Source organism: Eretmochelys imbricata, chromosome 15 (assembly GCF_965152235.1).
Source record: "Eretmochelys imbricata isolate rEreImb1 chromosome 15, rEreImb1.hap1, whole genome shotgun sequence".
In the NCBI taxonomy this organism is placed as follows: Eukaryota; Metazoa; Chordata; order Testudines; family Cheloniidae; genus Eretmochelys; species Eretmochelys imbricata.
In genome coordinates this window covers 16,169,668-16,190,330 of record NC_135586.1, presented here as the reverse complement: position 1 = coordinate 16,190,330, position 20,663 = coordinate 16,169,668, and the positions used below count along the sequence as shown (strand labels likewise).

Below are 20,663 nucleotides of genomic sequence, written 5' to 3'. Positions count from 1 at the left end.
TCAGTTTCCCCATGCTTCAAGTGAGGATATCTACTTCAGAGGTACTGTAAAAATTAACTGGTTAATGAAGTGACTGTATACTGTTAAGCACTGCATTACATCACAGGCATCACCTGAAGTATGCTGGGGTGGGGTGGGCTGGGCTGGGGGGGGGGGGGGGGTGAGGGAAAGGGAAACACTATATTCATGGCACAGTGTAACCTATTAAAATATGCAAGAGAAAAAAGGTGCATTTGATGTTATGCAGTCAAGTGCTCTATTACAATTTGGCACACGGATCATATTGACCAAACAAGAGTTATTTTATTTGAGCAGAAATATACAATAAAAATTTTGTATTGGGTACATTTTGCATTGGCTACATTTAAAATCCCATTAGTTTAAAATTAATCTATATAAAATCTATACAACATATGGTAAAATCCAGGTAAGAAAACATTTACAGAGTCAATATAATACACAAAGACAAATAAAATTACATGTGTCAGCATGTAAGGAATCCAGGCAGACACTGCAAAAGGGGGAAAAAAACTCACCCTTTTAAAAAATGTACAATAACCTAAACACAACACGGAAACACACAGAATACATCTAATAAAGTGGTACTTTTTGTAAAACAAGAGTTTAGAGTTTTATTCAGGACTATATCAGATGATCTGAATATATGGGACATCATGAGACACTGTTCATATCTTCACAATCCATTCGCTGCTTAGAAATTAAAGTAACAATACACTGTTGAGGACTGCAAAGGGGGAGTTTAGTTGATTTGACAACCATTTTGTGTGACTAAGATCAAGTGCAGCATCAGTTCTACAGGAGAACTGAAACCTTCCCTATTTGAGAAATCAGATCCTGCCTTGACAGGGGGATGGGTTTGATCTAACTTGTCCATATCTAAAATACTATAGTCCATGCATAATAGCACAGCCACTCCAAAAGCCACTTTACAAGTGATACTGCAGTATCAAAGTGACTGGCTAAGGACATGGTGTTGATACAGGAATTGCCACTTTAGGAGATGCTATTAACAGGAATGTTGTCAAAGAACAATCGTTCTATACTGCTTGTACAGGTTCTCTTTCAGTACTTGTGGTTGATCAGTATTTGGATTTTAAGAGACCTACAATATTAAATCCATGCCTCACAGGACAGCTATTTTTAGAAATTAAAACTATACAGAGCTACTTCTGGTGACATGTATTAGGAGTTGATTTCAGAGTGGTATAGACTAGAAATTCAAAAGGGAGTTTTTCCCATGCTTGCAAATCAGGTTTCTGCAACAAGCATTTAACAATCTGGACCAATAGATTTTCGTTTGCTCCTTGAAATTGCTAGGCAGAGACCAATTCCTGGATGCAAGATTTTTTCTCCCCACGAAACTAAACTCCCTCTATATACATTTTATTCAGATGAATACTTCCTTAGCTTTTAAAAAGGCACTTAGGAAAAAAGGTCAATTGAACAACAGTAGTTCTGTAGAATGTGAATTTTTAGAAAAGCCTAAACTTATTATCTGTATCAACACAGAAAGGCATAGGAGAGTTCCAGATCGTCAAATGCTTGGTCATAGAAACGCAGTTTACAGGTAGTCTTTCTGCTCCTACTCGTATGCCGATCTGGACCAGTGGGGTCCAACTAGTTCCTAGATCAAGAGGCTAGGGTCTTTACAAAGAGAGTGCTCAGCAACCACATGCCAAGGGTGACATTCTTCTGTCTGCCTATGAGAGAAAGAAGATTTAAGTCCACGCCTGTTGCAGTAGGTCGTGAAGGACAGCAAGATGGAGCATCACAATTGCAACACCATGAATGAAGACAACATTTGGGACTTCAGTGATATTTTTTGCCTGTCTGCAAAGTGCAGCAGGGCAGGAAAAGCAGTCTGGGAGGCCAGCAATTGGTCACTCTGCCTTACAGGTCCCCAACAGCAGCTGGTAACCTGCTGGTCCAAAGTTTTGAACAAGAGGGAAATTATTAGTGCTTCTGGTACTTGTTGAAGGACACTCAGGCTGACAGATGTGTGAATAAAACCCAGAAGTCCTTCCTGACAATGAATGACCCTTCCTGTCACTAACACCTTGGACAAGTCTTAACTTCGTGCCTCAGTTTCCACATATATAAAATGGGGATAATACTTGGTTACCTCACAGTTGTGTAATAAGGATCAATTCTTGGTGTTAAAGTTTTCCAGGGTCCTTTTTAAACACTTCTAGAGATCCAACTAACAACATACTTCCAAATGTGTATTCCAAAACCACTTAGCACACCTAATAAAATTTATCTCAAGAAGGTTAGACTCACACCAGTACAAAGGTACACAGAAAACTCTTATAAAGGGGGTTCAGAATACTGAAGAATTGTGGCTGTTCAAAAAGTAGAGGTAGCAACAATTCACTATTAAATTTGGCCTGCCTCGAAACAATTCAACAACGGATTTTCAACTGTTTTGTGGCTAACACTGTTGCACTGTCCAGTAGAGGCCAATATGGATGGGGAGAAAGCACTACCAAAAAAGATTACAAGGGAGAGCAAGGGTTTAGGTTTGCCCCAGCCATACCAGCTGTCACAACGTTACCCAGAATGGTTAAAGGCAAGTTCCTGAAAGCTAGATTCAGGAGACAGAAAATGTAACAGTGTAGGCCCGGCCTTAACTGAAAACTAAAATGGACATTATCTGTCTAAACTGAAACAAAAACAACAATGGAATGAAATACAGATTGCTAGTGCAGAGAGAGCTACAGGGCAGACTTCTTAGGTGATTATTTAAAAAATATGAAATGAGTATGTTGTTTATTTACAAATATCCTATCTTATTTTGGTATATTAAAAAGACTGCTAGAGAACAGCTTCATAATGACCCCCTGTGAAGTATTAAATTGTCCCAACTTTGTTCTAGACAACCACCTAAATATCATGGATACAGGCCACAATAAATGCAAACTTTGTTTAAATAATAAATAAGGTTACACAAACTTTCAAAGCCAGGAAATTCACTGTTAGGGCCAAGATTCTGTCTTGAACTCAAAGCTGCTGTGATGATTAAAGAGAATTTTTAAAAAGTATGAGTCAAGGACAGAGTATTAACCTTCATTTTGAATATCCTGGCTTCTGTCAGTGTTTCAAAACTTAAACAGTCTGTTCACTTTCTTAGTTTAAAACAAAAAAAAATCCACAAAATAAACTAATGAAAGATAAAATGCTATTTAACAGATGGGAAGAGCTTAAGTTAGTCTTTTGGGGAAATATTGCTACTATGTACAAAATAAACACACATACAGCTTGTGTGTTCCTTCTGGATTAAAACTGATTTGTTAATGTTTTCAGAAGGCATATTATTTATCTGACAGAGCAACCTATTGTGTGTGTTTTAAGGCACTTCACATACATGTGTAAAAGCAGTTAGACTATAGTAAGTACAAAATAACTTTTAAAAACAACAGGTCTAAACTAAAATCATTCATTCATTTGGACTTGTACAATTTAAAAACACAACTAAATAAATTTTAAGAAGTACTATTTCTGACCCCTGCATTCCATGGCAAGTTTCAATTTATAGTATCTTTTTAAGGGTAAATAGACCCCAGACTTGAAAGGAAAATAAGTTGGCTTTGTTTGAAATTGTATCTTATCTACAATTTATACTTCCACTAAAATTTGCTGCATCATCTGAGAACATCCTACCAATAAACCATGTTCAAGAATTAATTCTCCTTTCACACACACTTACCATTAGGACAAGAGAGAAATAAGTGCATCCAGAAATTTGCTCCGATCTTCCATTTTCAGTTCAATTACTAAAATAATGAAAGATTTATTAGTATAGGAGACAACTGCAGACATATCAAGTCTCAGACTGGGATTATGTACTAGTATTTTTAATCAAATTATTTCTCTAGGTTTTTTGAAGTCTGGGTAATATAGTAGTATGTAGGTTTACTGTGCTGTTAAAAGGGAGATCTGAGCAAATTAAGAATTCCAGATTTTCACCCTTTAAATATGGTCTCCATTTTTAATTCAGTGGGCTTGATAGATTCTAGGTTTACATTAGATGTTGCAGAGCAAATACCCACATCATAATTTTCAGAGTTTAAATTTTGCCTTCTTTGCAAAGACACAGACAAACCCTTCCAGAATACTTTTCCTTTTTCTGTTAGATAAAAAAAGGAGGTGTGAAGTCTTTTTGTGCTGATGTCCCTTTCAAATGGCTGTACCCAATGTATTTCAAACAAATGTTAATGCAGATAAGCCTACATCATAACTAGCACATAACTATACCTGTTTATGGTTACATTTGAGAGCTCCAAGTCATTTCAGGTAAAAATTGTCATTCCAGGCAAAAATATATTTCAACTTTTTCAATAATGATGAAGAGCTTTGCTCGCTTACAGCTAGCAGTTTTTATACTTTCAGTGTACCAAGACGCCAACTGAAAAGGTGCCCGCTACTAAAATCTGGATTGTGTTATATTACAGACTGCTTGTGAAGCACACCAGATAGATGCTCATCATTTATGTATATATTAAAATTACAAGAACTGCCTGTTTGTAGAATGACAGTAATCATTTAGGGAGTCTCCTGTCTAAAACAATAGAAACACTGACCCCTAAAGGATTTGCCTGTCAAGTGCAACATGTGGCTATGGAAAGATAAAAAGTTACTTACTAGACATGTCAAAGTGGTTATGTAAAGTCCTAGAATTGGTGCTTTCTGCAGCTTTTTCAAATGCTCTCCCAAAAAAGCTTTTAAAAAAAAACCCCACATATTAGGAATATCACCTCATTAAATTAGCAGCACACTTATTCATTTTTCTAACACTCCAAATGTTATAGAGATGACAAAATATCCTTCCCTTTCCATCCTATTCTTCCTGAACCAGGCACATTATATCCTACAAGCATGCAGTCACAACAGGCCAGAGTGCATGGGCTCCAATTAGTCACTGTGGCCAAACACCCGCTTTGTCTCCCAGGAAGCGGATTAAAAATTTAAATTAGGGGCAAACCTCTAAAGTAGTCAAGATTAAAACTCCTTCCATATGAATATAACAAATCCTCCCATGCAAACACTGAGCTTTAGCAGGATATAATTCTATTGCCCGTGACAGCAATTTTAAAAAAAGGATCCGCAAATAGCCCTGTGACTGAGCAGCCTGAACATGATTTACAAGCACAATGAAAAAAAGTCAGGACCTACACAAAAAGTACAGCCACAAAAAATGACCACTATTTTTATTTTTTAGCAGTGTGACAAATATTAATAAGAACGGCCATACTGGGTCAGACTAAAGGTCCTTCTAGTCCAGTTATCCTGTCTTCCAACAGTGGCCAATGCCAGCTGCTTCTGAGGGAATGAACAGAAGAGGTAATCATCAAGTGATCTATCTAACCCCTGTTGCCCATTCCTGGCTTCTGGCAGAGGTTAGGGACACCATTCCTGCCCATCCTGGCTAATAGCCATTGATGGACCTATCCTCCATGAATTTATCTAGTTCTTTTTTGAACCTGTTAGTGTCTTGGCCTTCACAACATCCTCTGGCAGAGTTCCACAGGTTAACTGTGCGTTGTGTGAAGAAATACCATTTGTTTGTTTTAAACCTGCTGCCTATTAATTTCATTTTGCAATCCCTAGTTCTTGTGTTATGAGAAGGAGTAAACACTTATTTACTTTCTCCACGCCAGTCATGATTTTATAGACCTCTGTCATATCCCTCCTTAGTCGTCTCTTTTCCGAGCTGAAAAGTCCCAGTTTTATTAATCTCTCCTTGTATAGAAGCTGTTCCATACCCCTAATCATTTTTGTTGCCCTTTTCTGTACCTTTTCCAATGCCACTATATCTTTTTTGAGATGGGGCGACCACATCTGCATGCAGTATTCAAGATGTGGGCATACCATGGATTTATATAGAGGCAATATGATATTTTCTGTCTTATTATCTATCCCTTTCTTAATGATTCCCAGCATTCTGTTAGCTTTTTTGACTGCCACTGCACATTGAGTGGATGTTTTCAGAAAACGAGCCACAATGACTCCAAGATCTCGGTCTTGAGTGGTAACAGCTAATTTAGACCTCATCACTTTATATGGATAGTTGGGATTATTACATTTAAACATTACTGAAAAGATATTTATTGTTCAAAGGTAAATGAACAAACCAATCAGAAAAAAAAAGAGGAGGAGGAGGAATTGGGGAAATGTGTGCCTATATTTCATATCCATAGCAAGAGACAAGGTGGGTGAGGGAATATCTTTTATTGGACCAACTTCTGTTGGTGAGAGAGACAAGCTTTTGAGCTATAGAGAGCTCTTCCTCAGGTCTGTGAAAGGCACTTCACTGTCACAGCTAAATACCCATAGCAAAATACTTAAAATGCATACAATTGATCATTAAAACATTGGGATCAAAAAATTTGGCGTCAAAAATATATCTTAGATAAGCTTAGCCTCTTTCCTGATATAAATCTATTGATGTCATTTAGAAAGGATACTAAACAAAAAACACCCTCACTTCTTTTTGTCGGAGCTTTCCGTCTCTGGAGGAATTCCCACCATGCTCACTGTACCCTGTTCAATATCCATCGGCGCTGCTACTATCAGTGGCAGCAGCTTACAGCGCTTGTTTTTTGTCTGGAAGACAGAAAGTCCCTCAGTTAGACAAAGAGCTCAAAGATGATACAATCAAGCTTCAGTTCTGCATGCCAAGTATTACTAAAGATGTTGACTTAAAATGTCAACTCTAGTCCAGACAAACAGAGTTGTTTCTTTATTTGATCTCCCTGTCACAAGTCTAGTGACTTTAGGCATAGTAGTAAGTGACCTAAAGAAAATTCAATCCTCTTTCAATCCTACATTCAATTTTAACATGGATCAGATATGAAGCTATGGACATCCTTTCCAGTAAGGAAGAATGCTGCCTTTTTTCATTAGCGCATGCATTGTCACCTTGGTATGTAAAACGTGTGCTGTGCATAAGTGAAAAATTTTGCACAATTTTCTAATAATACAAGAGAAACTAAGCTTGAAAAGTAAGTTTGACTCCACTAAATACATTCCCTTCCTCATTAGTGTAGTATTCCTTCACCCTTCCACAGGTCTGTAGTAGTAGAGAGCTCCTGGGAAAGTTATCTGATCTGTATTTATCAAAGATAAAACTGCCACTTTTATCAGGTTAGCACTTTGATAACCTTCCCATCTTTAAATAAGCTCTTCAAAGTCAGGGAGTGATTTAAGGATTTTGCAGGAATGTCTATTCCAGTAAGTCAAGTGTTCAGCGTGGCATAAATGCCTAGACATAATTCTTTTGCAGCTAACTTTGAGATTGCCATCCTGTCGCACTGATAACTCTGGGCATAACAGTCACCTTGGTTGACAGCTAGGGACCTAAAGAAATTAGAAAGACAACCCCTTAGGAAAAGAGCTTTGTATTAAAGCTCCAGTCCTGCAACTAGCTCCATAGAGGTGTCAGCCCACATGGAACTCATGGGAGGGTAGGGACCTTAGTCTAATTTTCAGAAGAGAAGTAACATATGAACATAGTGAAGATTGCTCACGATAATGTTATTTGTACAGTAGAAGAATGTTCACTGACTGGGTGATATGTTAATCTAATACTAAGCCCTGTGTTTTAGCTGAATTGAGTACTACTTTTATATAGTTTAAAAGATGACCATTTTAGTAAATACTGCTTAAAATTCAATTTGGTTTGTTGGGAATAGAGGTTTACTGTTTTAAATATATATTTACAATATATAAATATAAATTAAAATGTTCCAGGTGTTTAGATAACTTAACGAATTCTGCATTTTCTATTGTATTCAGTGTTACAAACTTAAGCTAATTTCTCTGCCACAGTAAGTTTGTTACAAAAGGTATAACAATTTTAAATTTAATTACTATGATCTCCCTCTGTTTTTGGATGTCAGCATCTCAAATGGAAGCTCTCTCCAGTGTTAAGCAGGTCTGCAAACTGGAATCTTCCACACTGCATCATTTGTACATTGGTGCCATAGTACCTAACCGTTCATTTAGCTGAAAAAGTAACTTGTATATACTTTATCCAGTGATCCATTTCTCAAATAATCCACTGAAGAATTATAACTATGTATTCAGAGCAATAGTTAGCCAGTTGTAAGCCTTTGATTTACTTACAGAGAAAACAAAAGACTTGAGTAAATATTTACTGAGCAGGCACAGAGATACTGGTTTGGAGAACAGTTTCACATCTGGAGTGCCCTGGGAAAAGAAAAAAGTTAACTCAGTTATACCTAAAGAGGAGGTAGTAACATCCTTAGCTCATTTTTAGGGTGAACGGCAGTTTAAAACAAAAAAAAAACAAACCAAACCAAAAAAAAATAATAAATTGTTTCTACTTAAAAAGTGCTCTTCATTTGCATATAAAAAACCCTAAGGAACCTGCCTTAATTTTTACAAGGCAAAACTCCAGAAGGATTGATCGCCTTGCTGACTTGAATATCAAATCTAGTACCATGACAAGACTGATTCTTAAAATGGGGAAAATCAGGGGGAGAAAGGGTGTCAATATAGGCTGATTTGAAATCAGTGCAATACAGAAAGCTAAGCTCTTCCAGGCTTTCTGATCAAGCTTTCATATCTACTTGACATACCAATGATGACAGTTACAGTATAGGAAGTCAAATGAGGAGGAACAAGTACATAATTCTGACCTCCATTAGATAGCAATAGAGAAAAGGCCCCTGAGAGATTACAAGATTGGTGCAAATACAGCTGGCTACAGTCTGCTGAATGGCACGTAGTTGTTTTTTGGCGAGTTCCAGCCCTTGATGCAGTTTGTCCAGGTTATTCCTATAATGGAACAAGGAGAAGAGAAATACTTTCACATAAAAAGAAAATTCTTGTTAAATGGAGTTATTTCTAAATACTAATCATAAGGATATTTGCTTTGAATCTTCTGAGAGAAGCATTTTCATCAACTTAATCATTAGTTATAAAACCATGTTAAGAAAACAAAATTGTGAGAGGGGAGAGAGCATATGCACAATACCTGGAAAGACTGTCCAACGCCTTGATAAAATTATCAGTTCCAGGTTCATCTTTCTCTATATTCTCCATTAGAGAAGCTGTTGCATAGACTATGTCACTTGCTAAGAACTTGTTCTTAAAACCAAAGTGAATGCTGAAGGTCTGTACTCTTAAGTTTTTCATTCTGTAAAAGTGGACCAAATCAATGGAGAGAAGTTATGACACACTTCTTATAATCTATATGATACTATTAACAGTTATTGCCACCCATTAAGAAGTTTGCAATTAGAAGCACAAGGGTAAATCTCACATTAACTTTTCTGACTAGTCTTATTCCTATCTAGCATTACTGTTATGTCTTTTTAAACAAGTTGTGACATCTTCTTTAACTGCTAGTAAATTACTAAACTGCATGTTAATAGTTAGAGCACAGCACTAGGAGTCAGAAGTTCTGGGTTTATGCCTGATGTGGCAGCATCAGGAAGTCTCTCAAAGCCCAATTCTGAGAGATGCTGAGCTTCTATAAATTGGTCAAATGAAGTAAGGGGCCTAAGCATCTTGTAAAGTCAGATCCTCAGCTTCTCTGCCTCAGTTTACCAGTCTGTACAATCAGTATGATAATCTAATATATATGGGTGTTGTGAAGCTTTGTAATATTTCTAATACACTATAGTAGTTAACAGAAATTTAATTAACAGAAATAGGATTTTACCCAAACTTGCTGGCAGATTCTTCAATCATTTCCTGCAGGTTCTCCTTTAAGGAAATGTCCATGGAATTAAACTTTTGTTTCACCTGCTTCAAGGGCAAACTACAAAATGGGAACAGGTCATTTTTTAAACATGCAGTTAAACATGTCTTCATCTAATGGAAAGGAGATTGCCCTATAAGTGAATGCATTCAACAGGTTAATTCTAATTTACAGCTTCATATTCATCTACCTGAAACACTGATGAGCAGATGTGCAAGAGTCACTTCATATATCTACTGTCCAATAAAAGCACATATCTTAAAACTAATGAGTACAGTAGTGTCAGCAGAGCAGAAGTAATGCAGTGGAAGGGCAATCTACTATGTGCCCATAACAATATTTCCATATTTAATATAAGTGCCCACCTCAAAATTCTAATCTTTACTATGTTATATCCTGAATATTTTTCATATGCTTCCTTATTGAAAAGTACAATGTAGTGTCTCCTTTTCCCGACGAATCTTTATAACTCACCCCATGTCAGCAAAAAACTCCTGAAGCCTCTTCTGTCCTTGTACAGACCAAAGTTTGAGACTGGCAGAAGTATAACAAGTGTTACAGAGGCTTTCAAATAGGGACCAATGTTGATAAAGAGCCAGGCGCAGACTGAGGACATTAACAGGAATTAGGGAAAAATAGTAGTTTAGAGCATATATATTCACATTTACAAATTAGTAATGAACTTTACAATTGTTTATTACTATTCCTTCCCCACCCTCACCACACGTACTATTTAAATCTACATTAACTGCACCTCACTGGAATAAAGATTTCCAGATGTGCATAAGAGCATCATCACAGTGAAGACTAACTGATGTAGCTGTCATTTTCCCCCCTTCTATTTTTCCTGGGTTTGCATGTGTACTCCAGTTCCGTAGTTCTGGAAGGTTAGATTGTGTTGCTGGAATTATGCTCAAATATTGGAACAGAGATTCACCTGCAGTAAGTCATTCAAATATCTGTTTCTTCCAATTCAATTCCTAGCTCATAGGGAACCTTATAAACTTCCTTTTCCTAGATTAGGTCTTCAGTCTGTCAAATCAGGGTGGTTTTTTTAACCCCTTAATATTTATAGATCAGACATAAGGATACTCATACTCAAATGCTATTCTCATGCAATCAATAGAAACGGAGTTCTCGTCATCTTCATTGCGGTGGTTATGCCGGGACACATGACGCTGTAAAGTTCCAATATCTGTCACATACTTCATTCTTTAAAAGAAAAAAAAAAAAATTTAATTTCTCTTTCCTTTGGTACTTGTATTCTTGTTGACTACAAAATTCTTTCCTAAGGCTTACACCTTTCACAAAAATGAAACCTTACTATGAAAACATATATTTTTTTTAAATTTGGCACTGCCTAGCCATCAGCTCTCCCTCCTACCCCACTTGGTAGTATACAAAGTAAATCAAAACTAATATATTTTATTGCAGTAGTAACACATACAAAAATGAAAGTAGTTACTAAATTTACGCTCAACCTCACAAGAGAGAGATTAATGTAGGTAGGTGTAGGGAGAGCAGAATACACAAACTGGAATCTATCATACATATCAAAATTTTGTACAATGCAAGATACAGAAACTGATAGATTTATCTCTCGATAGCCACTATGTCTTAAAAAAAGGGGGAAAAAAAACGATGAATTAGAGAAAAATGTTTCAAGCTTTTAAAAAGTGAAACAAGCAACAGAATTTTTAAAAATATAGGCTATACTGAGATTTTTCCCTTAATGAAGCTACTGTAAAACAGACATCTTTACATTAGCCATAATTAAGCACTGCTTTTCTACGGAGTATTAGCAAGGATCATTTTATAAAATGAATAATCTGGAAGAAAATAAAGTCCATTAGAAATTTTTTCTGTTTGTTTTTTTCAATTAAAAATGCAATTTGTTTGAATAATACGTACACCACATTCACTCACTAACACAATAGCCTGACTCATGTATTGCTGCGTACATTAACATGCAGATTCCCTGATGCATATTAGCTATTAAATAAGAATAGATGAACAGCTTGCTTACTGTGTGATTTTATCTTGAACCCACTGGTCTGTAAGCCCAACAATAGCCCACCTAAAAAAATGGGAGTGGGGAGGGAAAAAAAGTCAGGTAGGACAAGAATCTAGTGCAATGTAGAAAGGTTAAGACTGTAAATATAAGAAAAACAGACATCTACGACATTTAGAAGAGGACTGTGTGCAGCAGGTATACAAACACTTCTGAACTAAATTAATCACAGAATATGTTCACATGAGAAAGCAGCTGTATTTTTACATGACAAGATACTTTACATACATAGCCACAGAAATAATTTCATGGTCCCACACAGCAAATTTCTGAAATACAACAGCTCAGTTTGTAGTGGAGGTACCTTTCTCCAAGCTTAAGATAATATTTTTCCCCAATATAAAATTAAAAAGTCACGCACGCACATTAGATATAAATACTATTGAGGATTTTTGTACACTATTGCCTCATTTTGCTATGGAATTAGCCGGTACTATTACTATAAATAATGAACGTTGAAACCACAACTGGACTACATACCACAACATGTCATTCAAGTCTTTAGACATTATCCATGCCAAGTCAAACATCACCATGGCAGACTACAAGAGAAAAGAGGACTGATGAATTGCCATAACAAATCTGACAATTAGAAAAAAAAATATCAGAACACTTTTGAAAAATATCTCGTGCACCAGCTTAGTAGCAGAGCTTCTGCAGAACAGACAGGTTCGAATCTGAACTGGGAAGAGGGGCAAAAAGTGCCTTTCATAACTCAATTATCCTTCTACGTTTATATATAAATTGCATTTAACAACAAGATTTAAAATAATTTGATAGATAATATGCTAGTTATGAGAAGAAACAGCTCAGTAATCTAAACTTTGGGTTTGAAATACCTACTTTCTTTGGAAATAGAGGAATAAATCCAAGCAAGGTCATATCAACCCTTATTTCTCTTTCTGAAAAATAAACAGTTCCATGCATGTGTGGGTATTTCAGATTAGACCTTCAAATAAAGGAGGTGGCCCTGTATGTTTTTTTTTTAAAATGAACATTAAAGATTCCATACAAAAGTAAACTTAATATTAGGGATTTCTTTGACCTGTTGTCAGCCAAAATTTCCCATTCTTCTCTATTGTGCGGCATGCTATGCATCAGTTGGGTTGCTGGCTCCCAACCCAAAGGTGGCTACACTTCACCGCTGTACATATAATTTGTGAAGCACTTCGGGATGCAATTTTTGTATTTTAACATTAAGATTGTTATGCAGTAAGGTGACACTCACTAGTGGTGTAAAGATGGGAACTCATGGAAACCCACTATTGGCAAGCAGTGGCACTGATGGCTGTGCCACAGAGTTTCTGGTTTACATCTATAAATGCCAAAGCGTACTTCAGAAATCCCAGAACTCAGAACTGATTAATAAAGGCATAGGTAGGAAAATATGCCATAGATACTATTTGTTACACCTTGCAGTAAATCAATGGAACATAACACAACAACAAATTAATGCAGGATAAATAAGTCAAAGAACTTTGTACAACATATTGGAGATATTCCTGTTGCAGGAGGACACTTTCTTTGTGGTAGTTTAGCATTTAGGGCAAGCAGCACTTGATACTTACCGAGGTCCCATGGTATTCATATTGCTCATAATCAAAGAGAATTTCTCGTCTAAAAGGCGGAAAAAAGTGTTTGGTTAAATAGCAAGATTTGCTTCAAGTTCCTTACATAAAGAAGTAAAGTAGAGTAGCACTTACATTGTTTTAAAATTAGTATATTGCAAATATGAAATCAAACTCAGAGGCTAAACCAAGCTTTTTTTTTTTTTGTAAGAGAGTTACGCGTTAGTAACATTGAAATTTAGGAGACTGCAATGTAGCTTCTATTTTAAAAGCAATCTTATCAAATTCCGTCTTCCAAATTTTTCCCTGATTAGCAACTTATACATAGGATTGCACAGGGAGCAAATCAGGGCAGGATTCTATCATATGATAGATGAAATAAAGAGTACATACAATCAGTTAATGGCCAACCATTGCACTCAGTGGTGTGCAAGTTTACAAATTATTAAATTTTTAATAAAATAAACCTACAGCTATACTACAAAATAGCAAGATGACTTGCTAGATATGACTTACACAACTTTTACCTTCCAATTTCTGAATGAAATGTGAACTGCAGCAATATTGCAGGTCTAGCAGTAAAGAATAGACTTTTGTGGTCTCAATGTGAAGATTACTACCAAAAGGGGAGGGACAGGAGAAGAAAGATATAAGCAACATCAAGAGTACTAACACATACCTATGTGCCTCCCACTCTCTCCTCTGTCTTCTTTTCATTGTTCTTTCCATAATATCCTGCAGACAGGTTTAAGATTCCAAAACATAAGATGGTCAAGGAAAAGAATTACTCAAAGGTAAGTGACAATCCAGTCAGTTTAGGCACACAACTTAGGCTTTGTCAAAATAAACATTTAGTAAACCTAATAGGACAAGAAGTATTTTCCAAACATTTCCACTGAAACAAGATTTAAAAAATGACACCCTTCTATATTGTTATTTATATTATAATTTTGTAAGCTGGAAGGTTTTAAATGATATTTTGAAAACCGGCTGGCATTTGGAATTAAGGACCAGATCCTGCAAGGTGCCAAGTGCCCTCACCTTTTCACATGACCTGGCCCCATGAAGGTGCTTTAGAGATATAGTCTGATCAAGAGTCCATCACCCTGACCATAAAGGTGGTCAAAGACAGAACCCTCACTGAGCAATTAACAGTAAAGCATGTGTGTTGAGTTTTGAGGTCCTAAGGTTTAAAAAAAAAAAAGAACCAAACAAAAAAACAACCCTCCCACATTAAGGGATGCGGTAGTCTGAGGTTTTGTTTTTTTTAACTTTTCTTAGGGCATTGTTACAAGGGCAAAATTAAAAATAATTTATCCAATATATGAATTTCTATATATTCAAATGTTTGGATTCTTGACAGTTTAATATTAACTCAAAATGTCCTGTTTTTTAAACTTATATTTGTTTAACTATGAAGTTTTTGTAAAGATTTTTATCCTTAAATTATTGAGATATACTCTAAACCTGAACTTCACATTAAAGTTTTTTGTCTGGAGATATGCTAGAGTATCCTTTCAACTTTTTTATTTTTTAAACTTGTGTCTAGGCCTTTTGATCTTCTAATGGAGCAATGACTTTTGTATAGGCTTCATTTGCCCTTAAAACCTAAATGGCGTGATCATATTTGCTGAACTACAACAGGATATGGATATGATTTTTTCCCCCTTTTCACAACAAAGTTTTAAGAAAAACACCTCTTCAAATCGTTTGCGCTTCCCTGAAGGCTCTGATCCATCACTTTCATTCCCAGAGTCATCTTCATCCTCCTCTTCATCTCTGAAGATATCCTCATAGGCAGGAATTTCAAGGTCATCATCCTGCTTCACCAACAGCTTAATCTAACAACAACAAAGTGTATTTTAAATAAAATAGCTCATTTTAACAACTGAAATAATTGTTCAACCCACAAATGTACATCACTTGTCCCTTTTAGTATAACAGACTAATCCAGTCACTCTTGCTTTGATCTACTCATACTAGAACATCAAAATGTTACTCTATTAGAATTAGGTGATTAATCTATTTACACAGGCTAGAACAATGGCACTGTATCCATATGACTTAAGATAAATATGTTTATTCTTCTGTATCAACACAGGGTAAGTGTAGCACTGCAAAACAAACTGGAATTATAATGATTTTCAATGTAAAAACAAATCATATCTGTTAAGGAACATCGCCAAGTAATTTTAGACTACAAACAAAATGTCAGCATTCTTCATTTAAGATGTTATCACTAGTTACTGAGATAATAAATTATACATCCTAAAAGAAGTCAACCTAACAGTAATATGTTCTCTTCAATGGTACAGAACTTACATTCATCTCTGTGAATCTCATAACAGCTACCACAGGCACCCATGGTATAACCTTTTCCTGGGGGAAAGCATATTTTCCCCCTTTTGACCATACAAACTACTACTGCAAGTTATTATTCATTTGTTTTCTGCTTTCCTGTTAGCATTGTGGAAGTTACCTATGTTGAAAGGGATAGAAGAGTGGTAGGTCACCTAGCTCAGGACAGGATATTGCGTATTCTGTTGAACAGCTTGATTTACCTGCGTCTCATTGTAAACATTCACTACATTGATAGGCCTGTGGGTGTCACAGATAAAGAAAAACATATCTTCCTCAGGCTGCAGGATCTCCAGCAGGTCAACGTTGGCACCACAGTTTATAAGAACAAAATACTGGAACTGTGAAAGAAAAACATCATATCGTACCTAAATTAGCCAATAGTTTGTTTACCACACTAACAACCCGCCCCAAACGAATAAATAAAGCTTTGTAAACTATTCTGCCTACAAAGCATTTTGTCTTGTACCCATTTACATTAGACTCCCAATCTACAACACCTCAGAGAAAACAGAAACAAGTTTTGCATACAAGGATAACGTGCTGGGGTTTTGGGGTGTGCAGACTGCTAAAAGAGCTAATGATCTAACTTTTCACAGTTGAAGAGGGTTTAAATTTAGTTTATATAGATCAAAAGTGAAATCAGTTTACTTGTGTTATCTCAGCCCACCTCATAAAACCACCACACTGTTTGATGCATTTGGCAGTTCTCTTTAGAAGTGATCCATATCTAAAATAGCAGAAATATTTGCTAAACCAGGATTATGGCACATTAACAGAACAAGGCGTGGGGACTTGCCAAAGATTTGTACATCTAACTTTATCAATGTTATTTGCGTAACCACTAAAATCTCAACCTAAAACTTAGATCTGCAGCTGAGAAAAAAAGTGTGCTTAAAAATTACAACTATATAGCAGGATCACATAGAAAGCTCCCACTATGCTTTTTTTACCTGATCTTTATGGTCAAGAAATGCAGTTTCAAGTTCTTGCCACCCAGATACCGGGACTAGTGTATATTGTACTTGATCACATTGAAACAAAGCCTATAAAGAAAGCAAGGCTTTAAACAAATGAGAAAGAACAGCAGCAACTACTATAACTCTGGCTCATCCAAGTCCTCCTATTGCTTTTTAGAGGTACATTGAAAGTATCCTAAAATATATGTCTATATAGATATTTATGTATGAATTATCAAGTCTCAGTATCATGTTAGGAAAAATATTAGTAAAATAGTCAGGAAAATAAAAAATTACAACATTTAAAACTGAACTAATTTTATAAAAATTTCCCTTTCACTTTTCTTTCTACATATTCCTGTATAAATCTTTTAAATGTGATTCTCCCCCCCACATCACACACATTCAGCCCCCCTTCAGTTGTAGTATATAATTATAATGAACGTAAACTTACTTGGAGTATTTTACAAGCACATAATGCATCTACATCTGAAGCAACAAGAAGAAGAACACGCTGAAAAAAAATTGAAGACAGTATTAATATATTAATTAGTTCATATGGCTTGCTATTGCATAGAAACGTAGACATATTAGGTCATTTTCAAAAGCATCGCTTTCCACCAGCAAAATTTAAAATCTTTCAATGCAACAAACAATACAAAAGAAATAAAGTACGGATTAGAGCATCATATTATCGTTATTTATATAAGGTACTCAATTAAACAAGTGGAGACTAATTTTTTAAAAAGGGATCTACCGTTGATCTCCCATATCTGACAATTGTTTCACATGGTACGTTTCATATTAATGTCTCCAAAGACAGATTTCTTTCTGCTTAATCTAGCCTGTTAGCATAGCCTACGAGAATCACACAACAGATTGCAAAGTGTAAACAAACCTGTGCACACATGTTGGTTCAAACATGTCATCTTGTCTTGTTTGATTGTACTGGGTTGCTCAGTAAAGGCTTATCTAGCAATGAGCTCTATGCAGGCAAATGCATGCACACAGCCCCTTTAAATCAGTGAGGGTCTGTCTGGACAGAGATCATGGCAGCATTGGGAACTAAATCAGGACTGTTTTTGAAGGAACACTAACAGCTTGAAGAGTCATATTATCCATGTGAAAACATTGCTCCTTCTAGTACAATTAACATTTAAGACCAGTTAGAGAAGTGAGGACATTTCCCACAACACTTAGTTTTCTTGTGTTTAGCCAGTTTTTCCAATTCCAAGAATAGTCACTTAAACTAGGCTCTATCAGAAACATAATTGTTTAAAAAAATATTTTTTGTAAATTTCAAGCTGACACTGTCCCTTTAAATTTCAGAGCAACACAAAAAGGTTTAAGTAGTCCACCTCACAGTAAGGTAAAAGTTACACCACAAAGACCTTGTCTCTCCTACAAAATTGTCATATCATGAACCCATGCCCAGGATCTCTTCCTGTTAACCATTTCAGGAAACATGGTTAGGTTGGCCTATATGGCATGGTCATAATTTTTGAAAGTTCAAAACCATTCAATCCTAGAACAGTTTTTATCCATATTTAAAGTAATGTATATATAATCCAGACACAATGGTGTAAGAAACCCTAGTTTTCAGTAAGATCTTGACTAGAGTGTCAGTACTTGGGGAAATTGGTAGCATAAATAGGGCTTGAGACAATATTCAAGATGAACACGGTTTAGTTCAAACATCATCACTGTTCTTTTCAGTGTTGGCCACAATGAACTTTTTCTTAAATTCTTCCAATGTCGGACAATCACCAGCACAGCTTCACTGGTGGGAGAACTAATGTAGGCTGCCCAGTAATGTTTTCATCTAGACGTACTCTGATCAGTTTGACAAACTGATACTAAAAACGCTGGAAGCCCATCTACACTAAACCTATCATCATGGAAGGCTGACTGCAAGATAAAGGCCAACAGAGATGGAATATAGAATTAAAAGTCTGTGCAACCAATGCTACAGTGATTTTCAAAAAAGTTCTAGCAATATCATGTTTTTGCAAGAAAGATTTAACAAGAAGCTCTAAATAACTCATAAAAAAAGGTCTCCATTGTGAAAAGGCTTCCCAGTTTTTAGTTGGAATCCTTCTGTTATCACAGACAGTTAATAAATCTGTTTCTGTATCTTTAAATCTGTATCTCAAAATGTAAAGATTAACATGTCAATGTTTTCAGCATTCACTAGTCTGAAATTATGTTAAGCATTTATCAGAAGCTGCTAATCTTATGACCATTGTAAATTAATTTTATTACAAGATTATTCTTTAAACTTTTTGCAATCCAAGCATAGCTTTCAAATAAGTAATTTCTAATCTTAATTTAATGTAACACGATATTCTGCAACAAAAAGGATAACCCTTGACAGTGCTTAATGTACATGAACTAGTTAGTGTCATTTTATAGCACTGAAGATATCTCAGGGCAATCAGACTTTGGCCATGTCTACATTACAAAATTATGTGACTCACGTTGGTTATAAAATCACTTGTGTGTGTGCACGCTTGGCTCCTTGTATCAGTGGTGCGCATCATCACCAGGAGCGCTTGTATCGATTGTATTGTATTGTCAGCGTGGGGCTCTGTGGGATGGCCATAACTGTCTATGTAAGCAACGCAGTGACACTGTATTGATCTAATTACATCAACTGTGACTCTATGACTGACACTTAGGGAGGTGGTATTATGAAATTGGCATAGAGAAGCATTGACTTCAGTGAGTGCCAGGAGCCAAATTTAAGTGAAGACATTTGTACAGCGAAGTCAATGCAAGGCAGCTTACATGGAGCTAACCCTGTAGTGTAGGCTATGTCTTCACTGAAAACAAAGATGTATTTTTACATCAAGACAGCTAACTCGATGTAAAACTCAATATAAAATCCTAGTGGACACAAGGCTTTTACCTCCATATAGCTAGTTGTGTTCAATCTTACACTCCCCACATGGGGTTTATCTCAACTAGCTACACCCAGGTAACAGCTACAGCTCCTTGTCTTCACGAGATCGCGATGTCCATATCACCAACTCCAAACATCCCAACTCCTTGTTGCTGATTCTGCCACTTTTAGAGCCTCTGACTGCTCCGGGGGCACTACAAGAAACCCAGGCAACAAAGCAAAGCACACTCTGAGTTGTCATGTGCCCGGCTGGGGACTCCTACTCCACTACCCCACCGAGAGCTGCGGAGCCAGATGTTCAATGCAAACGCGACCAGCTCTGTGGAGTTCGGTGTGAAACCAGCACCGGGAGGGGTGGGGGTGGGGGGCAGCGCGTACCACATCTTGGCCAGGAAGCTGACAGCAGGGCAATGCCCAGCTCCCTGGGTGACACAGTCCCGCCCTGTCTGGCCCGTGCGGAGCGAAGATCCATCCCCACCCCAGGGGCGCCGTGGCAAAGCGCTGTGAGGAGGAAGGCGCGGGGCTGGAGCACCAGGGAGCCGCGGGATCCTCCACAATCTAGCCAGGCGCCCCCCTCCACCCCCTTCGCGAGCTCACCGCCCCCCAAGCGCCCCCAGGCGGGGAGACAGACAGGCTCGGCATGCCCAGCCCCGGGGCTACTGGAGCCCGGCTCCTCATAGCCAAGGGGTTAGCAGGCCCCGCTCAAGTTTCGCGCGCCCCCCCGGTTCGGGCTTCACCCTCCCCCGCCCGGACAACGCTCACCTGGGTCACGATCACCTCGTAGAACTCCTTGCGGAAGTCGGAGAGGAACATAGCCGAGACCGGGCCGCTATCGCCGCGCTACAGGGAGCTGGGAACAGTGGCGAGATGGCTGCAGCACGGGCGACTGCTCCGTTCTCCGCCACAGTCAAAGCAGGCGCCAAATCGCGTCCTTTCCCATTGGTCTCAGCTTCCTGGCCACCACCCAATAGAATTCCACTACTTTGTATCTCTGCAGTGCTGATTGGACTATCTTTCCGATCGTCTCAGCCCTCCACCAACCACATTGCGATTAGGG

General features: G+C 37.3%; 1 protein-coding gene across 1 annotated transcript; it reads right to left on the bottom strand.

Annotated features, from left to right (window-relative positions):
- Nucleotides 1-408: 408 nt before the first annotated feature.
- Nucleotides 409-20,459, bottom strand: CDC45 (cell division cycle 45). Its single transcript, XM_077834881.1, has 19 exons — nucleotides 20,369-20,459; nucleotides 17,159-17,218; nucleotides 16,699-16,791; nucleotides 15,949-16,086; nucleotides 15,085-15,228; nucleotides 14,067-14,122; nucleotides 13,388-13,436; nucleotides 12,300-12,361; nucleotides 11,775-11,825; nucleotides 10,841-10,960; nucleotides 10,223-10,354; nucleotides 9,710-9,808; nucleotides 9,020-9,181; nucleotides 8,682-8,820; nucleotides 8,146-8,229; nucleotides 6,506-6,624; nucleotides 4,663-4,739; nucleotides 3,728-3,794; nucleotides 409-1,721 (listed from the first exon to the last, which is right to left on the bottom strand). The coding sequence occupies exons 1-18, from the start codon at nucleotides 20,417-20,419 to the stop codon at nucleotides 3,730-3,732; spliced, it is 1,701 nt and encodes a 566-aa protein (XP_077691007.1). The 5' UTR covers nucleotides 20,420-20,459; the 3' UTR covers nucleotides 409-1,721; nucleotides 3,728-3,729.
- Between the last annotated feature and the right edge of the window lie 204 nt (nucleotides 20,460-20,663).

Coding starts and splice junctions, on each gene's coding strand:
- CDC45 (XM_077834881.1), bottom strand. CDS start 20,419: ATGTTCCTCTCCGACTTCCGCAAGGAGTTCTACGAGGTGATCGTGACC. Junction 8,230..8,681: donor TCTATTGCTATCTAATGGAG/GTCAGAATTATG, acceptor TTCTTTTCCCAG/GGCACTCCAGATGTGAAACT. Junction 6,625..8,145: donor TCAAGTCTTTTGTTTTCTCT/GTAAGTAAATCA, acceptor TCTGTCTTCCAG/ACAAAAAACAAGCGCTGTAA.